This window comes from Ambystoma mexicanum, chromosome 14 (assembly GCF_040938575.1).
Source record: "Ambystoma mexicanum isolate Mex_15411 chromosome 14, UKY_AmexF1_1, whole genome shotgun sequence".
In the NCBI taxonomy this organism is placed as follows: Eukaryota; Metazoa; Chordata; class Amphibia; order Caudata; family Ambystomatidae; genus Ambystoma; species Ambystoma mexicanum.
In genome coordinates, this window is record NC_090940.1 from 210,272,645 (window position 1) to 210,299,193 (window position 26,549).

The 26,549-nt window shown below is 45.4% G+C and overlaps 1 protein-coding gene across 1 annotated transcript in view; it reads left to right on the forward strand.

Moving 5' to 3' along the window:
- PYGL (glycogen phosphorylase L) overlaps positions 1-26,549 on the forward strand; it is a 270,105-nt gene that overhangs the window by 217,975 nt on the left and 25,581 nt on the right. The window contains exons 13-17 of the mRNA XM_069638952.1: positions 440-554; positions 13,411-13,512; positions 13,604-13,751; positions 23,253-23,311; positions 25,516-25,657. Coding sequence (XP_069495053.1) covers positions 440-554; positions 13,411-13,512; positions 13,604-13,751; positions 23,253-23,311; positions 25,516-25,657 — 566 coding nt within the window. The remainder of the gene's footprint in view (positions 1-439; positions 555-13,410; positions 13,513-13,603; positions 13,752-23,252; positions 23,312-25,515; positions 25,658-26,549) is intronic.

The window sequence follows — 26,549 nt, forward strand, 5'->3', positions numbered from 1 at the left end:
AGCTTGTTATCCTTTGGGGATATTGGTGTGCGATGCGACGGGTTTGAGTCGAGACACGATTTGCTTTTTGCAGACTAGTTGCTCCGTGTTAATGGTCTAAAAAGGGTTTCATTAAAGTGGGAGCTAGAAGCATGAAATAAAAGATGAGGCTAACCTTGATCAATTTCGAGCATGTTAAAAACTCTCGCTAGATCCCATAATTCCATGCAACTACCATGACCCCCTCACCCACTTGCGAGCACTTTATGTAATTGAGCCATTGTTTGACCATCTATGTAGTTTGGGTATTGCATGAAACCCGCCCCCACTTTCCATGACCTCGTGCCTCACAAAGTTCTGGGCTTTGTCAGTTGTTCACAATATACCTCTGAAATGAACCATTTTTTGGGGGGCAGAGGGAGGAGAAATTACCTATAATGGCAAACTGTCATGATTTTAGGTTCAAAGACTTCAGCGATATGGAGCCGAAGAAGTTTCAGAATAAGACGAATGGAATCACTCCCCGGCGCTGGCTCCTGCTCTGCAACCCTGGACTGGCGGAGCTGATAGCCGAGGTAATGGCCTTTCATGGAGTCCTTTTATTCAAAATGGGGAAGTTTGGTGCTCTGTAAATTCTACATAACTGCATCAAAATGTTAGTTATCGCCTTAAAATATCTGGCTCGTTTGTATTTTTACTGAATTGGCCCTGAAAATGCATGTACTTCCAGAGTAGCGATCGATTTAAGAATGGACTGGTCATGCATTGTTCTAGCCGGCAAGGCCTCGCCACTAGAATTAAGTGCTGCAGTAGAGGGCACGATGAAGGTGGAGTGACTTCAGTGATTGGGGTTTTAAATGCTCATTGATTTGACTTTGCTTGTCAAGTTCAAATCGTTCGAAAGGGTAATCCGCTGTTATGAAGTTTCCTCACTGTTGAATTCCTGTGCTAAGCCTTAAGCCATCCCACGCTGAGCACCTGAGCTGCCATGTAAGATGGGGCTTGGAATTAAGCCAATGTGTGTAACGGAGTGTGCACTTGGACTATTCTAAGAAAACCAATTCTGTGTAAATGGTTTCTCACGCACTGCAGACAAATTTGAAGTGACACATGATTGCCAGTAAAGTAAGTGTGTGTGTGTGTGTGTGTGTGTGTGTGTGTGTGTGTGTGTGTGTGTGTGTGTGTGTGTGTGTGTGTGTGTGTGCTCGCGCGTGCATACACTCGCGCGTGCATACACATGATTTCAAATTTCAAAAGTAGACTGAACAGCTTCACGACTACCATAGGACAGGTCTGTCATCAAATATAATTTTGTCTTTTGTATAAATATAACTTGATTCGACAAAGTAATTAGTTGAGACGCAAGTTGATGCCTTCTGCCTCGGCCCGCTTAAATGAGTGGTGTGCAGCTTGTGGATGGCCCTGGTCTAACTCTCAGTGGGACGATGCTACATACCATTAATACAAGTGATGCCAATTGGCTCCCTTGTAGCCCATCACTGAGACTGGGGATTTGGTCGTCATGGAGCCTGGCTAGTAAAGCATCAATGCTGCTCTTGCCACTTGATGGCCTTGCTTCAGTTACAGCATTACACAAGTCTTCTTCAACACGTCTTTCCCAGTTTCAGCAAGAGGGGCTGTTAAACAAATGTGTCCATAGCTCTACTTCCTTTGATGCTAGAGTTGGGCGACCACTCATCTGCAAACCAAGTCAAAGGAGTTACTGGAGGGACTGTTCCCTCCACCCCCCCCACTCCAAAACTGTACACAAAAAGGCCTAAGAGTAAACCTGTACTGGAGGAAGCAGGATGACACTTTTGGAACACGGAGGCAACCATCCCATCATTGTTCCAAGGTCGAGCCATCGGCAAGAGCGCACGCAAGGGATGTTTTTAGCTTCATGAAGTCGGCACAGAAACGGCTTCAGTCCTATTGGGACCCTGTACCACTCCTGGCTCTAGTGGGAGAAGACAAGTCCAAAATGATGGTCTAGTCCCAATCTACACAGTGGATCCGGATTTATCCCAGACCAAAGACCTGTCTCAATAGTGATGAGAGAGACCTTGGGCTAGAACAAAGTACATTAACTGTGGCCCTAAAATAAAATCAGAAATAAGTCAACAACAAAGGGCTGAAGTTGACTATTTTCTTGACACGAAGGGCCACTGCATCTATAGGACAAAACAATTATTGTACCGCTACTTTTGCACATGTAGGAATTGCCAGTGAAAAACAGCTGGCTTGTGACCTGTGTAACGGGTCCAACACGTATATTAACTTGCAGGGAGGGTTGGAGAAATTCCTACGCGTTCCAAGGTGAAGGCAAATAAAACCCAAATGAGGAAAAGCTAGGTCTAGCACGGTCCGGGTACAGAATTGGCAAAACCATGGGCAAGGGTCTAGAATACCGAGACCTACCATCCCAGTGCATTTCCCTGCTCTAGATAACCGGAGCCCATGGTTCCCACACCCTGTAGGCTTCTATATATTCATAGTGTCTCTGGGTGTTTGAAGCTTACCAGCATGTGTCTACAGTATACAGTCTGTAGTGCTGCTCTCCTTGAGGGGTGCTTTCCCAAGAACTCCTCAGTTGAATATCGGCAGAAAAAGGAAAGTGGGTCTGGAGAAATGCCTATGCGTTTTTATTCTCCAACTAAACAAAACTTGCAGTGCAAGCTAAATGGAGAGGAGGGTTCAACAAGTAATCTGTTCCAGTGAAGGAAGTCGGCATATTCACAAATCCCTAGATACATTTTTCTGTTCTAATAATAGTAGACTAGAGCGGTTAGGATCATCACACTAAAAAGGGCCTCGGTTGATTAAAAGGGATATGGTGACCTTCTCTTTTTCAGAAAGAGATGTTCTGCCCTTCTCTCTCAGTAGGGAATATGGAGTACTTCCCGCGAGAAGCAGTCTTCTCCTCTTCAGGCGACTAAGAAGATCAACCGATCTGAACTTTAGATGCAACCTCCAACTGGTTTAAAGAAAATGGCCACTAATACAACTGGCTTCCTCCTAGCTCCTGCACTGTACATATTTATGCTACTGTTTTATATGATGCTTTGTCTTCAACTACATTGCCTGTATATACTATTCTGACCTTTTTATCACTGCGTATATTGTCACTCTTGTATATATCTGTATCTTGTATATATCTGTATCTATCATACAGCTGCTTAACCCTAAGATGAAAGTTTTCTTGCTCTTCTGCGCCCTCGGGTTGGCTGCGCATTACAAATAATCAAACAAACTCCTAGATCTCCCCATCTCTGTCCTTGCTACAGCTCTTTGGTCCAGCTACCCAGATGAGTGATGGCCACAAAGACCTTTCTCCCGGCAGGTCCTAAATTGACTCTTGGGCTCTTTGCTATGGCCTCTGATCTTCGTTGTTCTCTCCTGGTGCTGATCGGTTCTACGGGACTGCTGTTGCCACTCCCTGGCATGCATTACTCTGGTCTGCTCTTGGCCCTCCCAAGCTACATCTTTCTGCAATAGTCTGTGGGAAAAGCCTTTTTATAGGCCTTTCCCTCAGCCTGAATCCCTCCCATTGGATTATTTTTCGTTATTCTTATTGGAGCCTTTCAGCGACCTTATTGGTTGTTGCCCCTCGCGTGTCATTCATCCTCCTTGTCTGTGTTGCTCTCAGCTTTCAAATGACTCGGCAGCCATTTTGATGTCAGGCCGCAACTCCACCTTGCCTCCGGCTCCATGCCGCTCTGCTGGGCTATACAGTCAGCATGGAAAAACATGCACTTAAAGCATTATTTAACATGCCGCTCTCCAATGTAGACGGCTTCACTAGCACTGCAAAAGTGGAAAATAAACCACGTCACAGGCAGCACGAAAACAAAACTGCAGCCCTTTAAAGCAACATTCAGCAAATTCCACCAGTTTAAACAGCCATATTGGCCCATATAAAATGGTTGCTGATGTACGACCTTTGAGCAGGATGCACTCGTTAGGCCTGGCGGAGTGGCTGATACCAGAGTCCATCATGTATTTCATTATCTCTACCTGGCGGCGAGAAAAGCTTACTCCAACCAGTTGCGTTCAATCCTCACGGGATATCCATGTAAACTTAGTGCATGCAATACATTAATTTACTAAGTTGATGCATGGCACAAGGCAATATACTAATTTAACATAATATAATGCAGTTGCTCTAAAAGACAACAAGCTCACAAGGCATCCATGACTGTCCTTTTACTAATCCAGCACCCCTGCCATAGAGTAAGCAAATGTGTCTTAATCGAAGGGTATCGGTCCCCAGGCCTTTAGCAGTGTTGGGCACCAACATTGGACATGTGGGGGTTCAATACCACAGGCTGTTAATAGATGCAGTAGGCATTCTGGCAAATGTATTGGGAGTGCTTTATGGGAGCACACTTTGCCAATGCAAACAGTTCTCCTTATTTTTGTTACTATTCACACATCTGTCATTGTTCTGAAGTGTTTCTGCAGATACAATGGTTGCCCACATCATTGACTCCTTAAACACGTTGGTTGCTGTACCCAACTCTCCAAGGGACTCCAGCAATGATAGCTGCTCAACAGGAGTATAGGAGATGCAAACATTCTGGGCAAGGAGGGGGGAAGAAATGAAAGCTGTGATTTGCTACAGACTCGTCCACCTTAACCCAAAGGAACATGCAGCATTTCCATGTGCCTTCGAGGCCCCTATGTGTGTTGCTATGTGCTATATTTATTGGGCATGAGAACAAAGTATGCCAGTATTGCAAAAATGCCTTTTTGAATTCCCATGTTGTGGAATCTGTAATTATGTTAAACACATTTGTTTCCAGATAGTGTATTTTCTTTTACTAAGGATAGAAAATGCTCCGCTATAAGGCAACCTTACAAATTAAGGATATCAACACTGTTCTCACACATGCAGGATATTGGCAGCATGTAGTTGACAGTGGGGAGATTCTTACCTGCTGAGTTTGAATACAGATATTTAACAGCACATTGTGGGCAGGTCAGTTTGCAAACTCGAAGACCCCTCCTGGGTCCTTCTCATATGCAAGTTGATATCTGCTAATTGGCAGGGCAGCAGAAGGATGGCCTCTGGTTCTGTGGCTACAGGTGCCGATTTCAGAAGCAATGGATTAAAGAACCTTATTATCCCTTTTGTCCTGCATCATCTTCTCAGAAAAAAGAGGAAGGGAAGTCCTGTTCCAGCCCCCACTCAAAGTGCAAGAGGAAGGGGTCGGAGGGGGGCATTCGGTCTCCCTTCCCTCTGGTTGTTATGCCACTACGGCAATCCAATTTGAGAATGTTGGGGGAAATCTATGAAACAGAGGGACTCTTAAAATTTTTTAGTGTATTCAAATCAAATTCTCAGTAGTGGGGTACTGTACTGGCTAGTCTATTCACAATCTTGTGTCCACCGAAGTTATATGAACATTTTTTTATTAATTTAATTTAAAAACGTTCTTCCTCACAATTCATGATGTAGAAAATGAAAAATATACACTTAATATGAACCTGAGTACAAATGCATACACCACGTCACACACAATCATTTCCACGTTCGTTGAGTTTGAATACTCCCCCCCCCCCCAGTCATACTACCAGGCTTGTCTAACGACTCTTTTATACATCTAGATTTTAACAAACCCCTCTAACTAATAACATCAATGAGTCTATTTCTTTAATTGTCTGTCGACATATGTTTCAGCCAGTTCTCATTAGCCGTAAAATAAGGCTAAATGTTGCTCTGGCCTTCGTCAGGACTGTAATTGGATTTAACTACAACACCCCTCCACTAATACAATGTGTATTCAGGAAATCTACAATAAAAACAAATGGAACTGTTACAAGTTATATCTGCACTATCAACATTTTTCATACAAATGGCTAAACCACGTTGGTCTACTTTCTCCACACGAATTGTACCTCATCTGTGCATGCCTTGTATTTTTCGCACATTTTCCTCCAAGTCATCTCAGCTGGCATTCTATGTACCCCCAAATGTATCAGTTCCTGTGGCCTTCAGTTATATCAAAGAGGATACTCCATTATACTATCCTGTGACCTACCACTTAACCTGTGGCCTCTCTGTTGGGAAAACGCCAACTGTGGGAAACCTTCTACTGGTTTTTCTTCTTTAACCGGCTAGCTCCCAGTCGCCTTCTATTTTGATCTCTAATTGTAACAAACCCACTTGACACCTGCGTTAGGACATATGCATGTTATCTGCTCTGACGTTTATGTATCTGAAAGTGTGCAGCCACTTACTACTTTGTTTAGAAAGGCGCTTATCAATCACCCCTCTGGGCTGCCGGGATGATCATCACTCAAACTCCTTGTTTCGAGGGGATTGGGTCCTCTGACGTATTCCATATCTATGACATGTAATCACCACAGCTGTGCTGCTTCGGAAACTTTTTCGGCGTCTGCGTCCTGCGTCGATGACGTCGATACGCCGTCGTCGAGGACCTCGTCCGACGTCATCCGATGTGATAAGTAGGACGCACGACGCCCATAGCCTCAGTTCCGTTTTTTCCGCGAACGTGTTGCTTCGTGTTTCTCGGTTCTAAGCCTCGACTCTTTGGAGTTCTGTTCTTTCTGGTTCTTCGAACCTGTTCGTTTGTGTATTTCCTTCGGCGATGTCTTCCACTTCGTCTTCAACCCCGCGTCCGGGCTTTAAGAAGTGCGGGGAGTGTGGGTCCAAGATGTCGGTGACTGACTCGCACGACGCCTGCCTCTGGTGCCTCGGGGAGGCCCACGACACGGATGACTGTATCGACTGCCAGTCGCTCACGTCCAAGGCCTTACGCGAACGTAAAAAGAAGTTGTCGGTAGGTCGGGTGTCCAAGCCCCGGAAGTCGAAGTCGGCGGGGCTTTCGACGGATGATTCGAGGGGTGACTCTCCGCGTCATCGTCGGAAGTCTCGTCGGTCTTCTTCTAGGAGTGGGTCTCGCCACTCCTCAGCCTCTTCGAGGCGTTCTCGGAAGCGCCGTCACCGGTCGCCTTCCAGGTCCTCTTCCGAGGATTCTACGCGGCACGTCGGTTACCCCACCGGCCGTGCGTCGCCGGAGGAATGGGCTTCCTTCGGGAAGAAATTGTTGGCGATTCTTGAGTCGCAGGGTACTCTGCCGTCCGCGCCCCCGAGTGGGGTCGGCCGTGTGAGGTCGAGAGGCACCGCTCGCAAGAGTGGTCGGCACGGGAGCGGTCCCGTTCGGACAAGGAGGCTCGTTCTCGCCGTACCCGTTCCAGGTCCCGGTCCTCGACGCGTTCGAGACCGTGTGCTCCTGTGAAGTCTTCGAGGAAGACGTCGACGTCTGAGGCGTCGAGGGTGTCGACAGGCTTTCTCAAGGCTCCGAGGACGTCGTCGAGGCCGTCGACGATCAGGTCGTCGAGGGACACGCTCGGGGCTCCGGCCTCGAGGGCTGTGTCGACGCCGCCGATACTGGAGGCGCTGCATCTGACGTCGACGCCGATTTCCTCGAAGCCGATCCTCTCGGCGCCGTTGCCGGTTTTCTCGGCGTCGGCGCCGATTCGCTCGACGCCTTTCGTGTCGGAGGTGCCCCGTGTCACGGGTGTGCCCCCTAGGAAGGCTCTGGTTAAGAGCAAGCACTCTCGGGTGCCTTTTCGCCACCTGGAATATATTTCGGAGGCGGATGAGGATTCTGATGGCCTGGTTCCTAGTCTGGTGCCAGATGAAATTGTCTCGGGCCATAGTCAGTTTGACGATTTGAGGCAGTCACTGCATGATGCCAGTGGACTGGACACCTCTCCGGAGGTGGAATTTTGTAGGCCTGAGCCTGGCTCCCATGCCGATTCCTCGTACCGGCGCCTTATGGCTAGGGTGTCTGAGTATCTGGGATGGTCTGCTCCCCCAGGGGAGTTTGTGCAGGATGATCTGACGGACATCCTTGATGTTGGTCCCCCAACTGACCCGGTTCTGCCGTTCCATATGGCTTTACAGTGAAGGGTGGCGGCGGCTTGGACTGCTCCGGAGAGTCTCCCGGCGGTGGGCAGATCCTTGTCGCGTAAATACCGTCCAGCCAGTAGCGACCCCTGCTACTTGACCAGGCACCCCACTCCGGAAAGTTTGGTGGTGCAGGCGGCCACGGCCCCGGCAAAGCAGGCGTCGTACCCTACCATCCCTCCTGATAGGGACGACAAACGTTTTGATGGCTGGGCGAAGAAAGTGTTTTCTTCTGGTGGTATGGCGCTTCAGGCGGCCAACTCCATTTGTGCCTTGTCACGTTTCACGCACACTCTGTGGAACTGTGCTGCGTTAGCAGCTGAACATATTCCCGAAGGGGATGAACGGGATGGTTTCCTTTCTATGGTCCAGGATGGTAAGGATGCCATGTGTGAGTCCGTTCAGTCGGGTCTGGACTTGGCTGAATGCGTCAGTAGGTCCATGGCGGCGAGCACCGTGATACGCAGGTTTGCGTGGTTGCGGAAGTCGGGGTTTGCTCCTGATGTGCGGTCCCGGCTCCTCAACATGCCCTTTGATGGTGAACACCTTTTTGGCAGCAAGGCTGACGAGAGCCTTGAGAGGTTGCAGACCTCAAAAGCTGCAGCGAAGTCGTTGGGCGCTGCAGTTCGCCAACCTCCGCCTTTTCATCCTAGGGGACAGCAGTGGAGGGGTGGTTCCTTTCGCTATTACTCATCCTTCAGTAAAGCGAGAGGAGCTGGCAGTCAAAGAGGCCAACGCAGGGGTACCAGAGGTGGACGACAGGGTACCCGTGGTGCCAAGGCCGCTCGGGCAGTTGCCTCTTTGCCCTCAGGTAGCGCCGCAGCCGCTCCCACTCAGTCGTGAGGCCATGTCCCATGGTTCGCCGGTTGGGGGAAGGCTGGCGCAGCATCTTGTAGAGTGGCAAGCCATTACTTCAGATGTGTGGGTTCTGGAGATCATAACCCACGGCTACTGTCTTCCTTTTCGGCACAGGCCTTGCGACAATCCACTGGGGAACCTCTCTTTGCAGAGTCCGGATCCGCTCCTTGCGCAGGAAATTCAAGCCCTGCTGGAGAAAGGCGCCATAGAACTGGTGCCAGTAGCGGAGAGGAACAAGGGATGGTATTCCCCTTATTTTTTGGTTTCGAAGAAAGACTGGGGATTGAGACCCATCATGGACTTGCGCGGTTTGAACAAACTCCTCAGGAAGGACAAGTTCAAGATGGTTACTCTCTCTCAAGTTCTCCAGGCCCTTCAGCTTCAGGACTGGTTGGTGTCACTCGACCTCAAGGATGCTTACTTCCATGTGCCGATCCATCCCATGCACAAGAAGTACCTGAGGTTCGCGGTTGGCGACTCGCACTTTCAGTTTCGGGTCCTGCCGTTCGGATTGACCTCCGCCCCGAGGGTTTTCACCAAGCTCATGGTGGTGGTGGCAGCGCATCTCAGGCAAGGGGGGATTCACGTCTACCCCTACCTGGACGATTGGTTGATCAGGGGGAGCTCTCCCGAGCAAGTCCTGGATCATCTATCGATCGCCTGTCGCTCCCTTCACAGGCTGGGCTTCTCCCTCAATTTCAAGAAGTCCCATTTGACACCAACACAGCGGCTCCAGTACATCGGAGCAGTGCTCGACACTTCCCTGGGGCAGTGTTTTCCTCCCCAGGTGAGGGCTCTTCACATTCAGCAGATGGTGCACAAGTTTCAGCATGCCCAGACGCTCCCAGCGTTCGAGTTCTTGAGGTTGGTCGGCCTCATGGCATCCTGCATTCTTCTGGTGCCAGAGGCTCGCCTGCGGATGAGATCTTTGCAGTGGGCACTCAAGACGCAATGGTCGCTGTCCTCCGGCAGGATGTCGGACTCGATTCGGGTGCCGTCCTCGGTCGCCCGGGACCTTCTGTGGTGGGCCGTCGAAGGCAACTTGATGAAGGGGGCTCCATTTTGGCTTCCCTGGCCGGAGGTGACGGTCGTGACGGATGCATCCCTCACGGGATGGGGAGCTCATGCCAACGGGCTGACAGTCAGCGGTCGTTGGTCTCCGTCGGAGTCCAGACTCCATATCAATCTGTTGGAGCTGAGGGCCGTCAGGCTAGCCCTGAAGGCTTTTCTGCCGTCTGTGCGAGGGAAGAATGTCCTGATCCTGACGGACAACACAGTGGCCATGCACTACCTCAACAAAAAGGGGGGGGCAGGGTCACTTCCTCTGTGCAGAGAGGCGATGCAGCTCGAGTTCTGGGCCATCCAGCAGGAAGTTTCGATCTCGGCAGTTCATCTGGCCGGAGCCGAAAACGTGACGGCGGACGCTCTGAGCAGGCAGTGCGCTATCTCTCACGAGTGGGAGTTGGCTCAGGAGATTCTCCTGGAGATCTTCGCCCTTTGGGGGACCCCTCAAGTGGACCTCTTCGCCTCCAGTGTCAACCGGAAGTGCGAATGGTTTTGCTCACGGGAATTTCCTCCAGAAGGAGCCTTAGGAGACGCGTTCGTGGTGGAGTGGTCATTCCCGCTGCTGTACGCGTTTCCTCCAGTCCCCGTCATCCCGCAAGTGCTGCGGAGGTTACGGAAGTTCGGTTCCCGGATGATCCTCATTGCCCCGGCGTGGGCTCGGAGGACGTGGTACCCGGACCTTCTCGACTTATCCATCTGCCCTCCACGTCGGCTTCCCTACCGAGACGATCTGCTCTCACGGGAGGGGGGGTCAGGTTCTCCATCCAGAGGTCAGATCCCTCAACCTTCACGCTTGGCTTCTGAAAGGTTGAGGTATAAGGATTGGGACCTCCCTGCGGACGTGATGGAGGTGTTGCTTTCGGCCCGAAGGCCGGCAACAAAGTCTCTGTACCGTTGCCGTTGGCGTAAGTTCTGCGACTGGTGCAGAGTTCAGAATGTGGATCCTTTTGCATGTGACATCCCCATGGTTCTGTCCTTTTTACTTTCTTTGGCCCTCAGGGGCTTGCAAGTGGGTACCGTTAAGGGTTACCTGGCGGCGCTGTCCATCTTTAAGCGCTCGTCTGAAGAGTGTTCTTACTTTAAAATCCCTTTGATTTCACAGTTCCTGAAAGGGCTCGCTAATGTGTTCCCTCCGTCACCTTTCCTGGTGCCCGGTTGGGATTTAAACTTGGTTCTTAAGTTTCTTATGGGTGCTCCGTTTGAGCCTTTACATTCTTGCCCTTTGAGGCTGTTAACTCTGAAAACTGTGTTTTTAGTTGCGGTTACTTCCGCTCGCAGAGTGAGTGAGTTACAGGCACTTTCAGTTAAGCCTCCCTTCACTGTATTTCACAAGGACAGGGTTGTCCTTAGAGTTCGTCCTTCTTTTCTTCCGAAGGTAGTGACGGAATTTCATTTGGCCCAGAAGGTTGTTCTTCCGGCATTCTATCCTCCTCCGCATCCTGGTAAGGAAGAGGAGAGGCTCCATAGGCTTGATCCTAGGAGAGCTTTAAGCTTTTATGTTTCACGCATGTCCCGGGTCAGAGTGGATGATCAACTCTTTATTGGTTACGCTGGAAAGCGTTTGGGGCAAGCTGTGACGAAACAGACTTTGTCTCGCTGGATTATTTTGGCCATCTCGGAGTGCTACCGTTTGGCGGGTAAGGACCCACCGGCTGGCTTGCGGGCCCATTCTACCAGGGGTATGGCTGCGTCTACTGCCCTGCAGAGGGGTGTTCCTATTCGCAACATCTGTGATGCAGCCACCTGGGCTTCAGTACATACATTTGTACGTCACTATTCCCTTGATTCCATCCGGGCACAGGATCTGGCCTTTGGCAAGGCGGTCCTTTGCTCTGCTATTTGATTGGCTATTCTACATTTTGATTCTTAATTCTTTCCCTCCTCCTTGCTTTGGTACTGCTTTGGGAGTCTGTCATAGATATGGAATATGTCGGAGGACCCAATCCCCTCGAAGAACAAGTTACTTTCTTACCTGGTAACGTTCTTTCGATGGGATGGTCCGACGACGTATTCCATATCGCTCCCGCCCGGCCTTCCCCGCTGCAGAATTTCTTTTGCGATTGCAGCTTACGTTCCGCAAGGCTTTGTGTCTGACTGGCAGTTGTCTTATGTCACACGTTCTGGGGGAAAAAACTACAACTGAGGCTATGGGCGTCGTGCGTCCTACTTATCACATCGGATGACGTCGGACGTCGGAGGAGGTCCTCGACGACGGCGTATCGACGTCATCGACGCAGGACGCAGACGCCGAAAAAGTTTCCGAAGCAGCACAGCTGTGGTGATTACATGTCATAGATATGGAATACGTCGTCGGACCATCCCATCGAAAGAACGTTACCAGGTAAGAAAGTAACTTGTTCTTTGCCACCTTTACGTATACCGGGCTGCTCAAACACGTGTCACCCTATATAATACATAGGACACATGCTGTGCTGTTATTTCATTCCTTGTGTCACCTGCATCTACACAAATTATAGGGTAACTCGTACCCGTTAAATGCATTCTATATTGCTACCCAACTGGGTAACATGATGTATCTCAATTATTGCTCCATCTGTACTGCCAACGTATCAGACCCTCTCCACCTGTGCTACACTGGGGTCAACTCCCAATCATCACCTGCTGCTCTACCAAAATCGTATTGTTGTTGCTAAATACCAGAGCACTTTCCTTTTTTACCGCTTACTGCTCCACCTTGCGGCCAAGTGTGGCTCAGAAGCCCCGCGATTCCGATTACTGAACGCGGGACTTCTACCAACACATCCGCCGCTGCATAAGCACATATACTGTGCCCACATGTGTGTTATGTAGACGGATTGATTCCATCTCACGGATATGGCGTGGGCTATAGATTGTCTTTATCGCATACTTTCACTAGATAGTCTGTCTTCAGTGTTAATGCTCACAACAAGATGAGGGACGGGCTAAACCACCTCCCACTTTTGTTAGTTGGAAGCAGACGGCATTAGTAAAACAGAACATGGAATCAGGCGAGTGATACAATATAGACCATTTGTTAACAGAGCATTTGTATCGCCTCAGCTTTTGATTTCTTCCTTTCAGTTTGATATTCTTTTATTGTTTAATGAACGTTTTATGTTAAACTATTTTAAGTGTTTGACAGTTTGTGCGGAAAAGATTGGCATGGGGAGAGGTGGCATGTCTGTGGTAAGGTCTACTGAAGTGAATGGTCTGCTTGAAGACTTATTACTGATTTCATTGCAAACACAAACAGGCTAAGGCCGCAACGAAACATGAATTGTGGCCTGATCGCTATGATACTAAATTCTGTGTTTTGATGTGTGATTTAGCTCTGATTTTAGTACCTGAATTGCAGGTACTTTCTTCCTTTTGATCGCAGTACTTGCCATCAACTGAGAATCCTCAGTGCTCACCTAAAGAATGTACCATAGTGTCTCTTCTTTCGAAATGTAATGTGTTGTCTGTGTTGGGAGGGAGGGGGGTGGGGGGGGCAGGAGTGCCAGTACTTTAAGTACGAATGTAGTTGGGGAGCTACATATTACAATGCTTGTATTAATGGAAACTTCCATTTTTATTTTTTGTCTTAAAAGAAAATTGGGGAGGAGTATGTGAAGGATCTGAGTCAGCTGGTGAAGCTGAAGAAGTTTGTGAACGATGACGTGTTTATCAGGGATGTTTCGAAGGTGAAGGAGGTAAGGAGTCTCAATCTGGCAATGGTGGTGGGTTTGGAACGGCATCCACCATGCACCATCTTTACACCACACTTGTATTTGGGTCCTCCAGGAGAACAAGCTCAAGTTTTCGCAATACCTGGAGCAAGAGTTCAAAGTGAAGATCAACCCAGCCTCCATGTTTGATGTGCACGTAAAAAGGATCCACGAGTACAAGCGTCAGCTCTTGAACTGCCTTCACATTGTTACCATGTACAACCGTAAGCAACACTCCATCGTTTACTTTGTCCCAGTGCAATGCTGACATGTGCCAAACAAATTGTTGCAATTAAAACGAACACTGTTGCCATGGTCCACATTGTAAATTTCTTTGTGTTCAAAAAGAGGATAGTAAGCTTGGTTACAAACCAAGTACAAATTCATCCTTTTGCAAGATAAGCAAACCTTCCCTTATGATCCATAAATACACAGGGCCTTAACACATAATGATGTTTTTTCACCTCTGGTGTTCAGAACAGTAAAATGGCGGCCAAGCCATAGAATGGGGTTGTGCCATACCTTGTCATTCTGTTACTGCATCAAATTAGAGGAATCTTTTCTACATATAGAGCTTTAGTTTGTTGAGGCGGTAGCAGTAATCACACTAATGGTGAATTACCACTGGTGGTAACTGATCCCACATACAGAAGTTCCATTCACTGCTAAGCAAAGTATTATTGTATGCCAATGAATGTAGTTTGATTTCAGTATTAATGTACTCTGGTTTTCAAACCAGCATCTTTTTACTCTATAACAATGTTAAGGCATTTAAAAGCCTATACACTAGTGTAAATTATGTTAGCAGCAGATAATATTTGAACTGGGTTGGCCTAAATTTGTTAGCAAAATGATCAGGTGTTTGGTCGTGCATTATAGCCGTGTTCTTCGCATGAAGGCAAGGGATGGGGACATGAGTTGTGGGGTATTTGGAGGGTCACAACATGTGCACCCATGGGGCAGAGCAGGACCCCCAGGGTGAGATGCAGGTGCACAATATAGACCCATTAATTGACCGCATAATGAGCAGATGAGAATACTCCAGCTGGTTATGGTCCATGTTGTCCTGCAGGCTGCTTCCAGTCATTGCAGACGTTTTTAGGCCAGGTTGCCTAATTTCTCACCAGGATCTCCAGTGCACCACACTAGATAGAGGGAACTCATTTTGTATGCCACTGTTTTCAGGACGTGCCCGATACCATCAACAACACAAACCGTGGACATGGTCACATACTCGCCCCTTATGTCAATGCCCAGGAGGTAAACATTACAACCATTCATCTGTTATGTAAACTGCTTCACAATTAGAATGAGTGTCTACCCTAGACATTCCTCATACAGGCACAGTTTGTGGTGGTTGGTACAGATTTGTATACCGTAGGTGTGGCTGGATCTTGAACACCACACATGAATGCCCCCAATGCATCAATCGGAGCAATGACTCGGCTTCCTAGGGCACACAGGCGACACCAACTGTGTCTGAAATCACTGGTGCAGACCATGTAACATAATGCACACAACCTACATTTAAGTACTACCACATCTACAATAATCTCAGCTCGTGAAGTAGTGAATGTCCATTATGCCTTACCTGATGTCATCCATACCAGCAGGCTCTTCTTGAAGCTACACAAAAAGGTCTGGGAGCCCCTCTACCGAGAAAGAACATGGCCAAATACCCTGTTCTATGGAAAGGTGCCCACTCGGGAGGGTCTACAAACCACGTTTTATGAAGCTAGGTTATACCATGAACACAAAGATGAGAACATCCCATGAAAGAACTTGTGATACACTTCCAATTTCAGTTACATCGTCAAATTGGTCTGTCGGAATGTACTGCATTACTGCACAATATTTCAGTCCATTGGTGGGGTGTGAGGGGTCAGTGAACCAGCCCTACCAAATTGCCATAGGCCACCGATGCAGTTACATCAAGGCTCAGCCTGTCCAATTAGGTCTTCTATGTGAAGCTGAGTGAGGATTGTTTATTGTAGCAATCCAGGCTTTTCACAACTCTAAATCAGAGGCTGTCAAATGTTCACTTTTTATACATCCGATGCAGTGTGTCGCTGATGTCTTTCCTCCTGGGGAAAATTCCTGGAAAGTGATGGATCTTCCACTGTGGTACTTCCTCTTTCCTGAAATGTATTGGGAAGTCCCACTGCACGCCTCTCAAAATGTGGCTTGTGGTTTGGATTGTTTCCCGTAATGACCTCCATTCTTGCATTGCACGTCGTGTTGATTGTGAGCTTTCATTCTGACCTCCAAGAAAAACCCAGTATTTTGTGTAATCTGGTTTTTCACCCTGTGGTATTTCTTTGTCAAGAGCTTAATTTACCATTTGCCATATTCCATAACCATCAGTGGCATTCTGTTAACACCAGAGGTCAATACCACAGCAATATACCAAATATTCTGTCTTCCAAAAAGCATTGTATGTAAACTGTTTTTTTAAAATATATATATATATAGTGAGTTAGTGTTCTTATAAACATTTTACACATTTAATTCATGTACTTCTCCTATAATGATTTGTGAGTTCAGTTCGTGCTTGTCTTTTAATCACTAAATGTACAATTTGACTCAACTTTTCCCATAGTAATGTCTTCCCATGTTGGAGTCTATGATGTTTTTTCGTCTGGGTCTTTCATGATTTTGTCCAGGAAGTTGATTCCTGTGCAAGGCAATCCTTCCTTTCTTTTCTCCACTGAGGAAATAAAGCCACCATTCTTCGGCTGAAATAGTGTTTACTTTTGTCAGGCATTTCTCCAAGAATAAGGTTCTTATTTCTGTCAATGCTTGACACTCCGTCATTAGGTGTCTGACTGTTTCCAGTTGTTCTTGATGCTTGCAGAAGCTGCACTCTCCTTGATTGACACAACTTCCTGTTTTCGATAAATATGCTTTAGTTATTTAGATGTTAAGTCTAATTCTCAATAGCTGGTCTCTGTGATATTTGCTTGGAAATTATTGCAAGTATTTCGGAATTTTGTTTCTCTTCCTGTGTTCGTGGGCTGCATTTTGCATAGTTTTGTACATCTGTTTTTGATCTTGTGTATTGAGCCAGTCCAGTCGCTGCAATTTTTCTTTCACACTGTCGGGATTCGCAATCAACGACTCCACTGATGAGCCTGGTTTTTCTTTGGCAATCTTTCTTAGATGATTCAGTGATTTCCACACTATGCTTAATTGGAGAGATTGCAATCCAAATTCGGTCCTTATTGCTACCATTGGAAGACATTTTGGCATTTTCAGTACACTTTTCCAAAACTTGCTTTCCAATTTTACCCATATTTTCTAGTGCAGGTTGAAGATACCCTTGCCTCCATAAGTTAAGCTGGGGACGACTTTTTGTACGTAGAAAATTCATAATGGTATTATGGTACATTTTCCATAACGTGTGTGTATGACTGCACCTTGTGCTGCTAGTGACGTTAGCTTATTCTCCAGTTCCTCTTGTCATGGCTTTTCTACTACTAAGCTGTTATACAGGATTCCCAGGTATCATATTCTGTCCACTGTTTTTAACTCTTTTCCACCTATTTCCCATTTAAATGTTCTGCGTTGACTCGTGTTATTGTTTCCAATCGTCAGCACTTTGGATTTTTCCCCATTTATTATAAGTCTTTTTCTTTCATATATTATTCAACTACATTGTAGACCAACCTGTATTTGGTCTATCACTACTTAATCGTCGGCGTAGACAACTGCTGGTAATTTGATGTTATTGAGAGTGTCGGTGGAAAGAGTTTAGTGTCTCTAATGGCTTCTGGTAAGTGTGCTAAGTATAGTTTTAAAAGTTTTGCGGCTAATGGACATCCTTGTTTGACTCCTTTCTTTGTTTTTATTTGCTCAGATAAAGCCCCTTCTTTATTCAGCCATAAGTTGTGTTCTTATGAAATGCTTCAATCCTTTCTAGTGACTCCTATAGACAGTTCAATTTACACAATTTATCCCAGAGCTTTTGCCTGTTGACCCCATCGAACGCTTGTTTCAGGTCGATGAATGCGAAGAATAGTTTACTTTTTACTCTTATAGTTTCAATAGGGATAGTATGAATACGTTCAGTTTGGTTCCCGTGTTTTTGGTAAACCCGGTTTGTCTTGGGTCTGTTATTTTTGCGTCATCTACCCATTTTGACAGCCTTATTTGTAGACTTGATGCCAGAATTTTTCCTGCTACGTCTAGCAGGGCTATTGGCCTGTAGCTTGCCAGATGATCTCACCGCCCTTTTTGAAAAATTGGCACAATTAGTCCTGTCGTCCATGATGATGGTAATGTTTTAGTTTTGGTGATATTTTTGTACAGGTTTTCCAGGAATTTTGCAAAGGCCTCTGGATCCTGCTTCAGGATAGTATTTAAGCCATCTGGCCCTGCTGCCGCTGAGTTTTTTTTTTTTGTTTCCTTATTGTTATTATTTCACTTAGTAAGTTGAAGTTTCCATATTGTTTCTTTGTCTGGCTCTGTCTGTTCTGTGCTGTTTGTTCCAAATACCTTTGAAAAATAATCAGTACAGCATGCCTCTGAGACTGTGTTACTCAGTCGGCTTTGTTGTTGATTTAATGTTACACTGTTGATTATGGTCCATGTTTGCTTACAGTTCTTATTTTTCATGGCCTTTAACATCACTTCCCCTTACTCTTGTACTCGTCTTTTTTTTTTAATCCAATCAACCAGTTTCTGTATTGTTGTTTCCTTGATTTTATTCCCTTTTTGAATGCATCATCTGTGAAGTTGTTATGGTCTCTTACCCAGTTTCCTAGGTCACTGTGCCTTGTATTTCTCTTTTCCACTACTGTTTTGCTGTATGTATGTTTCAGTTGCAGTAGAGGCTGTTTCAAACCAGTTTTGACTACGCTATATTCTGCCAATAGAGGCTTATATGCATTGACGCTTTTTCTGTTAGCTCAAGGTATTTGTTCGTTATTACCTCTGTCGCAAGATCTTATTTTCAGTCTGTTACATCCCTGGTTTATTTCTAGCTCTGAGGGTGTTGAGGTTTTGTTTTTCCACTCATTGACCTTCCATGTCATCTTTAGTGGTCTGTGGTCGCCACTTTATTGTCTAGAACTTCCAGACTCTTGACTTTATGAAGGTAGCTCCTTGAAGTGTAAATATAGTCAGGTGTGGAGGCTTGTATTCCATTGCTCCATGTCTTTTTCCCTGGTATGTCTCCTGGGATCTGCCCATTAAGCAGATACATATTACGGGACTCCATAAGATATGTCCACTGTACTTCATTTGATGTTGTTCATCCAGTTTCTCTATCTGGACTTTGTTTTGATGTTCTGTGTTGGTTTAAACATTTAATGGTCATATCGCCACAGATTATGATTTGAGGGTTTCTCAAGTTGTAGTGTGCATGGTCTATTATCTCCCCTATGCCATTTAGGAAATGTGTGGTTGTAATTTTTAATGGATTCCAATAAAGATTTATGATTAAAATATCAGAAGGATCATCCTCTCCATGGTCTTTTGATTTAAGTAGAGACCATTGTGTGTAAGAATTTGGATTTCCAGTGCTGGCTACTTTCAGTTTGCTATGATCGTCAGTAGACGACCTGCAAAGGGTCTACCGTTGGGTCCTTTTCCTGCTGGGTTTATCCAGGTGTCAAATCCTTCACTGACAGGACATGTTTGTAGCCAAGTCTCCTGCAGGCAGCTTATCTCGGCTCCTTTGAGATTCTTTGGTGATTGATTGAACAAGTGCTTAAATCCTCTGGTGTTCCATGAGATCAATGCACATGTTCAGTTTCCTGCTTCTTTTTCCCCCTATTCTTTATTGGGTTTGGTTAGTGCTTGGGGTAGCCAATACCAGTTGTTTCTTCTGGGTTCCTTCTCTGTTTCTTTGGGGCCCTTACCCTGTCCATTTGATGAGTTTTTGTTTGCAAAGGTTACTTTAATTCTGGCGTGCCTTTCGTTATGGTCTCTTGCCTCATGATTTTTTTTCTCTAGACAGCTCGTCTTTGTTGTCTTAGCTGTCTGTCTTTATACATCTCTGTAGCATCTTGCCTTTCTTCGTAGGTATTTAAGTCGAAGCCTAGCCGAAGCAACTTGTTAGCTTCTTTTGTCAACAAGTCAGCAACTTTAGTAGGTTTTTATGTGAAGGATAACAAGATCCACTCTTTCATCTTGATACCCCACCATGGCTATGTCATCCGAGGTTATGTATCGCAGTGAAGGAATGTATAAGATGTATTACATTTGCATGCTTTAAGTTGTTTATTTCTTTGAAAATGATCTCCAGTTCCAGAAGTTCTTGTTTACTTTGATCGTCGATCTTAACCTGGTTTGTCTTTTGGATCTCCTCTTCAATTGTTTTGGTTTCCTTGGATTCCAATTGCTATATACTGTTTTGTGTTGAGTTTCCTCTCTTCCCCTATTGCTTTTATTTATTGCTCTTGTATTTTCTTTTTTGGGATAGAGTTAGAAATGGGGATATTGGTTTGGTGCCCAGTCAATAGTTTAAGTTTTGCTCCTCATTTCTCCTATCCACTGCCTCTCCTTCCTCTGGTTGACCTTGTGCTGATTTGCAGTTTTCTTCAAGCTGTATTGTCTACCAAACGATTCTTCATTTGCTTCAATATAGTAAGAGATATCTTCAATCAGGTTCAGTTCTTCTATGGCATTCTTCTGATGCCTCGTCTTGTGATACATCTCGTATTTCAAGTTTATGTACTTTAGTTGTTTGTGGAGCATTTACCCTCACTTTTTTTCTTTGCCATTTCAGTATTTCCATCTTTTGTTTCTCGTGGTGGTGTTGATAAATTTCTTAAAGCTTGTGATCCTGTTGCTTTTGACTTGAGTGAATGTCATTTTTTGTTTTCTTTCCCGTTTGTTTCTCTTCTGCAACTTAGAATTGTTGTGATTCTGTCTTCATTTTTAGTCCTTGTTCCGTCACCAATTTTAATTTCATCTGCTCCAGCCATTGTGTTTCTCTGAAATATAGGGTAGATGGTGACGTTCTGAGTTTACTTCCCTTGTGTTCGCGTATCGTTGACCTTCGTGGTGCCGTTTGCCTCTTTGTTGGAGGTAATCTTAGCAAGCACCTGATGTCTCTTTGTCTAATTGGGTTCCGGGATGTAGTACTTTGTTTGAATTCCCATCTACCGTAGTTGGAGCATTCTGTTGTTAGTACGTGCTTGTGGTTATTTATATTGGAGTCTCTCTCAAGCTTATTTACCTCGTTTCTTATCCAGTTTGATGTATCCAATATGGCAGCCAACATTGTTGATGTATCTCCTTGTTCCCCACTTGCTAAATTGCATAGTCTTCTCTGCCAAGTTGCAGTATTTTCTGCTTTTAATCTTTCTTGAACTTTTCAGGTGAATGTCTTCAGATTAACTTTGTATGTATCATCGCAATTAAGGTTGTGTTATTTGTATGCTCTCGTTCATTGCTTCATTGAGCTTTGTGAAGGGGTGCCATCGAGATTGTCATTGCAGCCATTATGATGTGTATTTGTACACCTGCCACTTCCGATAGATGTTTGCTGTTTTTTTGGATTTATTACTTCTTCTGACTTCCTGCTGTTTTGTCTTCTCTGATCGTGTGTCACCTCTGTCTGGACTCGGGTCTTTTCAGGACTTTCAGACATCTTCACACTGGGATCGATTTTGGTCCTGCTCCTTCTTGGGTCTGGACCTTATTTCCATCTGGTCAATGTGGCTGTCGTTTCCAGTGTTGTCACACTGTATGCTTGATTTTTCAATTCTCCTCTCTCGAATCTCTTGTATATCATATTGTTCCTTGTGGACCATTCTTTGTCAAATTGTTGTTAGTGCGGAGCAGGCAAGCATTAGTTGACCATCCTTGGTCGGTGCGACATACTGCATATGGTTTCCTGTATTGTGTCCCTGCTTTGCTCCAAGGGCTTGCCTCTTTGCTGTGTGATAATTGCCTCCATTGTTATAGAGCGTCATGGTGGTTGTTTTTTCCGAATCTCCTGCTTGCATAATTTCAATGAACTTTGTACATAGTTCGTATTCATTTAGCTCTTCAGCGAAGGACATCTCACTGCGTTTGTCTTCACTCTTTGTATCGCACATGTGATGGTGACACTGGTGCTGGGTTGACATTTGTAGTGCTGAGAACCTTCTCATTGCTCCTTTTTTATGCATATGGGTCGGATGTCATGTCTGAGGCAAGGCGAATGCCAAGTCGACGTCGGAGCCTGCCTCTGACCCAACTTCTTTGTTTTGATCATTGCCTCTTTGGGCTGAAGTTTGTTCCAAACTGTCTTCACTAATTAGTATTTGCATTCTGCAGTTCATGCCTTGCTTCCGTCTGGCATTTGGCTCAGTAAGGTCACTTGCACCATTTAAGATCGTTCTTTTCGGAATATGATGGAGGTTACTCTCTTCCTCCTCCACTGTCCTTATACGTTTTTGACTTTTTGGCCATTTTGGAAATTTCTTGCCTTTCTGTCAGTAGAAAAGAATGCCTTTGTCATAGTCCTTGGCTGAAACTTCCCCTGGCCCCAATGCTATTTCATCCTCGATTCCGCATTGTTTGATTCTTCTGTCATCATTGGTGTCAAAGCTGTTAGTTTCATTTGTTTAATCTATTTCTATTTCATTGATCTCGTTTTGATGTTGTGTTTTGTCAGGGTAGTTCCCCATGTAGGCCTATATGGCTTCATTTGCTCTAATTGTGAGGCCGTTGTCTGCTTATTTCTCTGATCTTGAGAGAACTCCTCACCTGACCTTGGTGGATTTATTTTACGCAGACACTTTGTATCTAATCTGTACATCCACATAGTACCACCGACCTTCCATAGACTAAAACAGAATGCTCCGCCTCGAGCAGCTCGGTGTCTGCGATGCCTGCGGTATTAGCACCGTGATTGTGTCTTGACTCGCACTCTACCATTCAGTCATCTGGGAAGCAAGGGTCTATTTGAGTCTCAATTTTTACAGTCATTTTATGGTATTTATGGCTTTTGTCAATTTCACTCACCGTTTCACCCAGCGACACTCGCTTTGCTGCTTCCGCTCCTCTGTAGAGACACAGCAGTTGCAGCACGTCAGCTGAGATGTGCTAGTCGATTATTCCATCTTGTGTCCGGAGCTTCGAGCGCATGTTAGGTCTTCCTCCACTGTACTCTCCGGGCACCGGCATCGCTTTCACTTTTCACGACCTATGAGTGACTGAGACTGGAAACTCTAGCTCGGAACTCGCACGCTGCAGATGGGTTTATAAAGCCAACCCACTTCGTTAAAGGCACAAGTTCCACAGTGATGGTTCAAAGCAGGCAGGCAGCGACTCCAAAGCAGAGACTGTAAACTCTTGCTCGCTACTCACGCACTCACGCACGTAAACTGATCTCAAGTGCATCTAAATGACCACAAAAATGGTGTGGTAAATGTAGTGTACTAATAAATGTTTACAGATGTTGCTAATTTCATGGTTGGCTCTGTAATATTTCAGTTCAATACAAAAACCTGTTTTCTTTGGCGCTTAAAAGTAGATGTCCTAAAAGAGAGTGCTGTTATTAAATAAAATTAGAGCCAGACAATTTTGATTAAAAAGAAAATTACAATGTGATCAAAGTTTCAGCCTTAAGTGAAATTTCACAGGATGCAAATAAGAGTAGCTGCTTTGACCCAGAATCTGATGCAGCAAGCTGGTCGGAGCTTTGAACCTACATATTTTGTGGAATCCAACGTTTTATGTAGTCAAAGGACCTACAACTTGTAAAAAAAACGTTTTTTTGAATCTTTCAGGCATCAGAAAAGAGCCTACAAAGCCATTTGTACCAAGAACCGTGATAATTGGAGGCAAGGTAAGTTTGACCTTTTTTGATGGTGTATTTTTGAATCGTGCAGGACTGGATTGATATTTGCACGTTTGTGGTGCGCATTTAGATTCGGAATGCTTTTTCTGAAATAAAAAACCTGGCCTACCTTGTCTAGCTGAGGCACATTGCATTACACCAGAGTGGCGTCTTTGTCGCCAGAGTGTTCTGATAATGCTGTGGCTGACGCTTGTGAACCACTGGCCATCCCTCGTTGCAGAATCTGAGGCATAGACTGCGTAGGACCTGAGCGGGCAACGCCCACCTACAACCTGTGAATGCCCACTCTGCAGCGCTGTGTGGGCATTTACAGAGGTTAATGTCACTGCGTTGGACACAACTACATTGTTTGAGGCCCCACTTGTAGGCCTATCCTGATTAGGCCTTGGGGGGGGGGGATAAATTAGCATAACCACTGCCATTGCAGAAGGGAGAAAACCATATGCAAATCGGGTCAGAATTCACTCATTGAAAAGGTGTTTAACTATGGGCATGCAACTACTCTGCACGAGTGCCTGGATTATCCTGGTAAAGTCAGCATGGTAACCCCAGTCAAGTCTGCAAGCGGAGGGAAAATTGCAGCTGTCTCTACGGGTCATTGTGAACACTCTGGCTTCTACAGGACCTTTATACCTCCAACAGACATTGTGGAGTTTTGGTGAAAAAACGTAGAAACAGAGTGTGACTGGTAGGTACCACAAACACTTGTAAACGTTTGAACCCTTCAACTGGTAGAACAGTTGACAGTGTACTTGCATTTAGTTAACATTTGACCCCCAAAGAGTGCTTTTGTTTTAAGTCTCATTTTAACCTGAGCTCGTGTTTGACTCTTTGCAGGCCCCACTCGGCCATGACACATTTGTCACTCCGCTTTACCCTTCTTCTTTTCCTCTCCTCAGCGGACCGTAGTTCGGGCAAAATGGGCCAATATCCAGGCAACCCTCAGGGCTTTGAAATCAGGATGTTGGTGATTTAATATGCTGTGAAAATGTTCCATACTTGGCCGTTTGGCATGCCTACTTTGTGGCATTGAGAGCACAATTAATGCGCCATCTACATCTTCAGCTGAAGATATAGTGGGCATATCAGTGTATCCCACCGTGTGTAAGGGGCCTTCTAGGCCACTAAATACAGCCTGGATATGGAACTAGACTATATTTTCTCACTGTAGGTGAGTACATAATATAACTTGACTGCCTATCCCAAGGAAGGCTGCACCCTTTCGTCTCCTAACATTCAGAAGTAATTCTCATCCATCATGTTTCCAAGCAGGTCCAACTCTTGTTGAGATTATGCCATATTTCCCCTCATTTATCATTTTTTGCTTCCCCACATTCCCCTATCAAATGTCAACTCTTGGTTCTGTTATTGTGTCTGGTGGTTTGGCACCCACCTGGTTTATCAGGAGGGATGTCTCAAAATCTTCTGGTGAAGAAGCCTCCACAATCCAAGCACAAGCTTGAGCACACCTCCAGTCATCACACAACTCTGCACTAATTCTAATACCATTTACTTATTCTACAGAATGTCCTCAGCAAATATTGCTAGGCATCCTGGGTGCTCTTTACTCCCTTCCTTTCTCATCATTTGCTTGATCCAGTACCAATGATTACACATGGACCCCAATTACCACAAGCATACATCTGCTGCTTAGCCTCCTTTTTACTTCTGCGTGTTTGTTCCCAACCTGCTCCTCTTAACCTCTCTCTTGCCCTGTTCCTTTCCAGACCACAGTCTGGTTCATCCCAGTGGGGGGGTGCAATATACCACTCTTCCGCACAGGCTTTCGTGCTGTAAGAACAGCTTTTTTAAAAAATATCTAAATATACACTGATTGTTAACACTTCGCAAGTTGTGCTTCTGAGTGTTTATCAAACATCAATTGGAAACACTAAGTAAATTGTGATATGTAGTCCACTTTAAAAGGGAATGGAATATACAATTTGCAGTCCCGAAAGTTTGTCACTCAATCTTATTTTTGTGGTCCTGTTTGAAGATTGCTTTCAGACTGCGACAATACTGGATATTTCTGCAAAATAGGTTTACATGACTGGGCCCTGATTTAATGTTTTTCTATTTGTTTTTTTTTTCCTTCAGTTTTTGAAATTCTTTGAATCTAGGGCTGGATAGTTCACTTAGGAGACTGCTAACTTCCCGCCATAATTGGAGAACATTCTTGTCTTTTCTTGTAGGCAGCCCCAGGATACTACATGGCCAAGTTGATCATCCGGCTCATTACTGCTGTTGGAGAAGTGGTCAACAATGATCCCATTGTTGGGGCCAAGTTAAAGGTCATCTACTTGGAGAACTACAGGGTTTCGCTGGCTGAAAAAGGTAATGACTGAAACAATGGGAATCGTCATCTCCACATCTTTTAAATGAGGTATAGGATCTTTGCACAGCGACGGGATGCCCGAGAAAGTATGGCTTAGTAATAGTTACCCTTAACCTGCCACTGTGAGGTCCAAGGTTGCTTCAAAAACACTGTTTCAAATAGAAACATTGAACAGATTTGTAGAAATCCTGTTTCCAAGTCCTTTACAAGAGTGGGGCGCTTGAGTATGAGTGAATCCTCAACCAGCAGGTACAGAGGAAGGGAGGAAAAAAACTGGGTGACGAGACATTAACAAGGCAGGTCATTTCAGTACACACGATAAGACTCTTACAGTTGGATTACATTTATTAATTTGGTATGTGGTGCTTGATTATGTTATTTTGCATTTATATAGCGCCTTATGTATCATTGCTATGATCTCAAAGCGCTGGACAGGGTGGGATGAGATGTCCATTAGAGTGGGTCATTACAGTGGTGACCTACATAGGTGGTGTGCATTGGAGTAGAGTTGATACAAAAATGGCCAGTTAGTATTACTTGTGACGGTGGAGTGTATACAATCGATAATTTAGAAGAGCCTACTGTCAGTATATACATATTACAATAGTAGTGGTATTGGGTTCTTGGACTTCAGTGTGCATTTTCCAGCCAATGAACTCTTCATGCTGATGCTTGACAACTGAAAACATGTCCAAAGGCAGAAAGAGCTCTATCAAAGGCTCATTCAGAGTGGGTACGTGTTTTTTAGTTGCCCTTTAACAGTTTGATAACTGTTGAGATGGATTTCTCAAATCTGGCCTGGTGGACAGATTTCAGGAAGCCACCCTAGCTGTAGTGAACAGGGGAACTCTGGGGGTTCAATCAGTGTAAGTGTGGAGAGTGGTCAAGGCT